The sequence below is a fragment of the Pygoscelis adeliae genome, unplaced genomic scaffold (assembly GCF_000699105.1).
Source record: "Pygoscelis adeliae isolate BGI_AS28 unplaced genomic scaffold, ASM69910v1 Scaffold57, whole genome shotgun sequence".
Classification (NCBI taxonomy): domain Eukaryota; kingdom Metazoa; phylum Chordata; class Aves; order Sphenisciformes; family Spheniscidae; genus Pygoscelis; species Pygoscelis adeliae.
This window is the reverse complement of record NW_008825615.1, coordinates 279692-286811: the sequence shown is the minus strand read 5'-3', so window position 1 is coordinate 286811 and position 7120 is coordinate 279692. Positions and strand designations below refer to the sequence as shown.

Sequence of the window (7120 nt, the reverse complement as noted above, 5' to 3'; positions counted from 1 at the left end):
AGGGAAAGCGGATGGTCTTGTGCCCCTAAAGGGCTTCTGGAGGCTAGGGAGGCCATGGGTGCAAATTAAGCCACCCTGAGCATCCTGTGGTGGTGTGGAGCCAGCCTTTTCCACTTTGAATAGATTTCCCCCATCAACCTCCAGTGAGGCATGTGGGTCTCTTCAGAAGACATACGCTGCAGTGAAGGGATGGATTTCCATCCTGGTCCTTACCATAAGCCTTATGGAGCAAGAGATAACAGTGCTTGGAGAGGAGTAACAAAGTAAATTGCTACAACTTCTTCTGCATAATGGATATTCAGGGCTGAGTCTTGAAGGGAGGGAAAACAGAGTCAATAACAAAATGTTCAGGAGCAATCTTCACTGCAAGATTTTTCTGATGTTATATAGCATCCCCCCTTGCTCTGTTTTTCTTCCAGGATCTAATTCTGAGATGGAAAAAGGCCTTGACTTTGACTGAAATGCAAATGAACAGTGCCTACTTCAAAGCTGTCTCATATGATCAGCACCTTAATGTATAGGGAACTACATGTGAGCGCAAAGGGGACTGGCTGTACCTCTAAGACGAGGTGTCCTGCCATACACAGATGCCCGGTCACGTTGGGCAAACATGATCTCCCACTGCAGGGCTCCAATGGAGACCACAACCACAATCCCAGGAGGTCAACAGGAGTAACTCTGTATCCAGCACCTACATGAGGACTGTACAAATACTGCACCAAGTCCTGATGTCGACCCTGCAAAAGCAGTGAAGGGACACTCACCCGCAGTGGGATGGGGGAGAGAATCGGAAGGGTAAAAGTGAGAAAACTCGTGGGTTGAGATAAAGACAGTTTAATAAGTAAAGCAAAAGCCGCACACGCAAGCAAAGCAAAACAAGGAATTCATTCACTCCTTCCCATCGGCAGGCAGGTGTTCAGACATCTCCAGGAAAGCAGGGCTCCATCACGCGTAACGGTGACTTGGGAAGACAAAGGCCATCACTCCGAACGTCCCCCCCTTCCTTCTTCTTCCCCCAGCTTTATATGCTGAGCATGACGTCATATGGTATGGAATATCCCTTTGGCCAGTTTGGGTCAGTTGCTCTGGCTGTGCCCCCTCCCGGCTTCTTGTGCCCCTCCAGCCTTCTCAGTTGGTAGAGCACGAGAAACTGAAAACTCCTTGGCTAGTGTAAGCTCTACCTAGCAACAACTAAACCATCGGTGTGTTATCAACCTTGTTCTCACCCTAAATCCAAAACACAGCTCTGTACCAGCTACTAGGAAGGAAATTAACTCTATCCCTGCCGAAACCAGGACAATTTGTCACTGAAGGTAATTATCATAAATTAGGGGTTCGGCATACAATTCATACAGAAGGCTTTGTTGTTTGTGCTTAGCAAGAAATTAGATGGATGACCATAATCATCCTTTTTTACCTTACAAATTATAAGGCTGTTAAAACCATTGGTCTCTTGTGGCCTATCCCATCACAGGAGAAAGTGAGTGCTGTACTGGGCACAACGCTGCTGATGGACAACCCTATGGCCATGCTCCAGTATTGCTCCTCTCTCGCCATCAGCCCTCCTCAGTGTCAGTACTGCTCTACTGTGGCAGAAATAGGCCAGAAATGACCTCTCAGGCCAGCGTGGGCACACTGGGAGGGCGGGGGACCCAGCTTCTCAGAGCCATGACACCTCGGGGCTTTATGATGGGCTTGTCCTGGCACAATTACACCGTATATACAAAGCACAGGTGAAGAGGCAGTTCCTACATTAATTGAATAGGTATTTCTTTTCCATTTTCACATATTTTTAGCACTCTGCTGCTGTGATTTGTTATATCATCACTTAATTGCACTGACACTGTTAAGCGTTCAGGGCAGTGAGAGTTTTTGTTAAAAATGCTAAACAAGAACATGGCTGTGTGTATGCATTCCTCTCTGCTGGACGCTTTTCAGCTCAAATGGTGGTATCTTGCTTCTCAGCCCTTTATTTTGCTACAGCCAGCATATCACCTCCGCTGCCACTGTCATGAAGCCTCAACGAAAATAGAGGTTTCGTGACTGTCTTGCATCCATACTGTCTCTGGTAACGCAACCCCTGGGGGCTGATCATGAACAGAGCCACTGCAACCATTTTGCCAGTTACACCTCCACAAAGGTGGCGTCACTGCTAAAGCCATTTCCGATGTATAAAATGGCTCATGGACCCCCAAGTGCCAACCGGGACACTGCAGTCTCTCTGTAATGTAGCCCTGACTTGCTACAAGGGGCTACAGGAAAACAAAAAGGCACGGCACTTTCCATCCCTTTCACCTTTCAGTCATTTTTCTTGGAGGCTAACAGGAGTGATTTGAATTCCTCAGGACTGTGATATTCCTGCGTTTCCATCTCCATACACTTTACGTTATTGATGGTGATACGGAGTCATTACAGAACAGAAACAGTGACTACAGCAAAGCAGAAACGACATAGGTTTAGTCTGTTGCAAGCAGAAGTACACAACATTTGAACAGAAAAGTAAATGTCAGCTATATTCTCCAAAAAACACACAAAGGATTTTTCCTCCAGATGTACCTTGTTATGTGCCTGAGTATAAAAATCCTCATACAAAGTTCCAAATATGCCCCAAATAGAATATAAGTAATCAGAACTCTGTTGTAGCAAAACACCTTCCTCAACTCAAAACCTCCTAAAATGGCTGTCTACAAGATAGTGGCAGAAAAATGCCACATAGTCTTTTTGTAAAAGAGAGAGAGAGAGAGAGAAGAATAGACAATATTTTAAATAATTTTAAATATCTTAATTCAATACACTGAATGCTCTTTCTGTTTCCTCTGATAACTGACCATAGCCTTGAAGTTTGCAGAGACTTTAATTTTTTGCTCTCAAAAGCTCTATGAAACAAATGGTATGGGAATAATAAAATAAATTCTTAATGTTTTCATTTGAGATCTCAAGTCAATCTAATCTTCAGTGAATGCAACAATCCTCAAGGACCAAAATTTCCTCTCCACTTTCATGTAAATACTCTACCACATTTTAACCACAATAAATATAAGCAAATGTTTCTGGTTTTGCACCCTTTCAAACTTTGAGATACCTCACAAACATATTTTTTTGGGGGGAGCAATGATTTTCACTGAGAAAATGTATTAAAACTTACTCATTGGCAAAAACAGCAACAGAAAATATTTTTGACTGAGAGATCACAATCTGCAAATGCAAACTAATTATCTGTTAGTCATTATATCTTCACCTGAAACATTACATTTGTCCAAACTGTAGCTATTTGAATGTAAAAAAAATGACTCACCTGCCTTTTTTGTATACCTCATGTATTTCTTTTCCTTGTCGGTGGGCTCTGCATTCAGTGGATAAAACCCATCCCCACAACAGGAGGAAGATGCTAAAATGCATTTTATGGACAGTCAACATGTTACCTGAAGGTTCTGTATCCAGAAATAGTCCATACAAGAAGAAGAAAACCAAAATGTAGATCCTGTTCCTCTTTTTAAGACATTATCGGTCTGATCGTTATTGGGAGGATGTTTACTCATACAAAAAATCATCCTGCAGTATTTAATCTGGACAGTGGGGAAAGCAATTTCCACTAAACCTATAAATCCTTCTACGTCAGATGGCAGGGATTTTCTAGCAGTGTTGAATTCACGTATTCTCAGAGAAAAATTATTTTTTGTCCAAACAGGCTATTTTATTAATTTGTTTAAATTGAACCTTTTCAAGTACCTGTGGGATATGGCATATATATATTTCTGCCTGGCTAACCAAAGTAGTGCAGTTGGTCAGGCAGGTGTCATTAGTTGTTCTTTAATCACCAAACTTAGCTGTGCAGCAGTGATGTTTGTTACAAGCATTGCAATAGATTGAAAAGTGTTGATAAACATGCATCAGTTTCCAGCAAAAACTCATTTCCATTTAGCTCTGCAAACAGTATTTTGATCCTGTGCGTTTTTCTATATTACTTTAATATACAGTGGTACTGTGGCTGGAGTGGTCGGTGCTTTCAGGACTTGTGTCACGTACCTCACTGCTCTGCTGAGCAGGGTCTCTGGAAAGTATCCAGGTGTGCAGAGGAAGAGGGGGAGGACAGCATGGGGGAGATAGCTCTCCTTTCTGCACAGGGCCGCTTGGAGGGATCCTGCCGAAGCAGAGCAGCAAATGCCAGAGCTGCAGGAGAGCTCGGGGGGCTGATGTGCTGGGTCTCCTGTGGCTGACAAAATCCTCATTGGTGCTAAAGAAAATAAAACAGCATGGGCAGAAATACATGGTCGAGCCAGCCACGTTGCCCATCTCTTTGGAGCTCACCCCCTCCCTGCATAACCCACAGCTCCGTGTTTACTCTCCTTCTCCTCTGTGCCTCTCCCCAAGGCCTTACAGCTCTGGTCCCACTTGTGCCTTATCATGGAGATGTTGCCCCGTGCTCTGCAGACACCACCAGCCTTGTCCCATCCCTTTGCTGACAAGGCTCTTCTTCCTCTGCCTGTTACCCATGGATTTCTATTTTAGAGCAGTTTGTCAAGTCACCCGTCTCTTTTCATGAGAGCCCTTTCTAAAAACCCTGTGGAGCTGATCTCTACCTGGTCTAAGCTGCCGTGGCCTTATTGACTTGGGTACTTACACTGCTCCAGGATCCTCAGGAACAGCACATCGAAAGCCACTGAAACGTCATTTCATCAACGAAGATTCAATTTAATGATTTGCTGGGCTAAAACGTTTCCTACACAAAGTAACGCAGGCTTCAAGAGATGGGCGATTGCCCACCAAACAGCCCAACAAACCAGCAGCTTGTTGCAATGATTAATCGCTGTTGCTGTTCAAAGAAGTCGATGAGAGCATAGCCAGAAGAAAAAATTGAGCCTTTTTTTTGTCCTTAAGTCAGCTGTGTACTGAGAACTGAGATGACGACCTTGTCAGGAGCAGAAATCCAGTCTGGAGAACAGTCACACAAGCCACCAGCCACCATAGGAAACCAGGAGTCCTTTCAGTGCCCAAGAGGGCAAGGCACAACGCAGTGTAAGTATCTGCCACAACGATAACTCCAGTCAAATCATGAACCAGGCCTTCTCTCATTTAATTAATTACCCAAAGCTTCAAGTAGTGCAGTAATACACAGTATATGCCATGTAAATACCCCTGGAGCTATAATCAGACTGCAGCAGCCATGCATAAAAGAGCCCATAGCATTTACATTTTCTAACCTCTTCCTAACGGGTGTCTGCCTTGATCTAAAAGCTGTATCTATGTTGTGATTTACGTTTGCAGTAGCTGGAGGAGCACAAGGGAACCTGCGTAATTGATAGGATGCTGTTTGACTTCTAGAAAGTTATTTCCCCTGTGCAGCTGTTTCTTTCAGAAACGGCACTCCATGTCTCCAGGGCACAATGTCACAGTATAGTTTTTACTTCTTTAGTGCCTTCAGTCATGGGTATTATCAGAGACTTCAAAAATCAGGCTTAATATGAAGTTAGTGGGGTTTCTGAATCCATTACTTGCGTCCCTTTTTAACAAGTGTACTTGCATCCTATGGGACATTCACAGGAGATACATGCTCACTCTGTGTAAGGCGAAATATGTCAGCTCATGTTTGTTGGATATAGGACCATCTCTGAGGGTGATATTAGTACAGATGATGAATAGAATTTGAACAACCTGGGGATAAGTGGCATATCCACTGAGTTCCACTATGATGGTGTCAGCAGAGCTGGTGGCCATTCACAGCACTGGCAGCTCTGCTCTTTGCACAACTTGAAATCAAACTCTGCAGGAAGTTGAGAGGGCGAGAGAAGTGTGAATACATGTATTTACGCTGAGGTGGTTAAAACTAAAGAAGCCCATGCAGAAAGGGAAAGAAGATATTTCCTCTGCAGGCATAAGAGGCAAATGCACTGTGTTTGTGGGGAGCAGAGACCAGGAGCTGCTGGCAAGAGTGGGGCAGGCGGGAATGTCCGAACAGGAAGGTTTTACTTTTCAGTGTTAAAGATCAATGTACGAGCTGGCATAAGTGCGCACCAGGATGGCAATCATGCCACTTTATATTGGCCAAGGATTTCACCGCAAATAGCTTTTGTGCTTCATTATCACGTTTGTCTTTGTGGCCCTGCCTCTGGTCTCTCTTACACCCCTCATTTATAACATCACATCAGAGCAGGTTCACATGTTCTTTGTGGAAAACGCTGGGACTTCTCCAGGTAGTGATGAGGACATTAGTGAACCTCGAGAAATCATAAACACTAATGAATAATTAGATTTCCATGAAACATGAATGGCAGGGAGGAGAGATGTGCCAATGAACCCATGACCTCAAACCTTCTTATCACGGAATAAAAATCAGATAGAGGCAAGGCACTGTACATGTGCCTCTAAGCCGCTATAAATCCCTAAATGGATTGTGCAGTGTATGAAAGGCAAGGGAAATAGGCCAAGCCTGCACTAGGCAGAAACCTGAAAGGCTACAGCAAACAATGCCCTTGAGTGAATTGCAGTGCTTCAAGACTAATGCATTCGGCTGCTGTTTCTCACTGCTGAAATGAATAACAATGCCACAGCACCACAATGAGGCAAATCTTTAATACCACTCTGATTTCATTAGAGCTCTTTCCTCAGGGATGTCTTTGTCCACCGAATGCTTCTTTTCTCCCCACATGATGTGTCGTTGTGCCCGTGGAGACTTATTTGAGTTCGCAAGTGTCTTTACATGGCTTTACACTCTGTCTGAGAGATTATGTGCGTTGCGTGCTGAGCTGTGTCCTTTTGTTTCAGCCTGTTCCGCAATTTCCCGGAGCTGCGTTAGCTGGATTAGGCGGCTTTGTGTGTACTCAGCCGTGGGGCACCAGACCTTTTTGCATGGAGGTTCTGCTGCTAAAACTGGGAAAAGATACTTTAAAAAAGTAGAAGATAAATAAAAGATAAAAAGACACTTTTAGAAAGATACTTTATTTCTAGCAGTTTAAGAGGGCTGAATTAAAATATTGAAATATGCACACTAGTGTCCAGTGCAGCCCATTGGAAAGTATTTTTGTCTGCTACTAGCAGATATACTAGAGGATGCAGATATGGGATGCTACGGGTGTTAAGGATTCCCCTGACACTCCCCATATGTCCTAATCCCCAGAGCACA

At 43.9% G+C, this 7120-nt stretch overlaps 1 protein-coding gene across 2 annotated transcripts in view; it reads right to left on the bottom strand.

The window, feature by feature from the left end:
* The window catches only part of GABRR1 (gamma-aminobutyric acid (GABA) A receptor, rho 1), a 30309-nt gene extending 26892 nt beyond the window's left edge, over positions 1-3417 (bottom strand). For both annotated transcript variants that reach the window (XM_009333089.1, XM_009333090.1), the window contains exon 1: positions 3296-3417. In XM_009333089.1, the coding sequence (XP_009331364.1) occupies positions 3296-3417 (122 nt within the window). The remainder of the gene's footprint in view (positions 1-3295) is intronic.
* Between the last annotated feature and the right edge of the window lie 3703 nt (positions 3418-7120).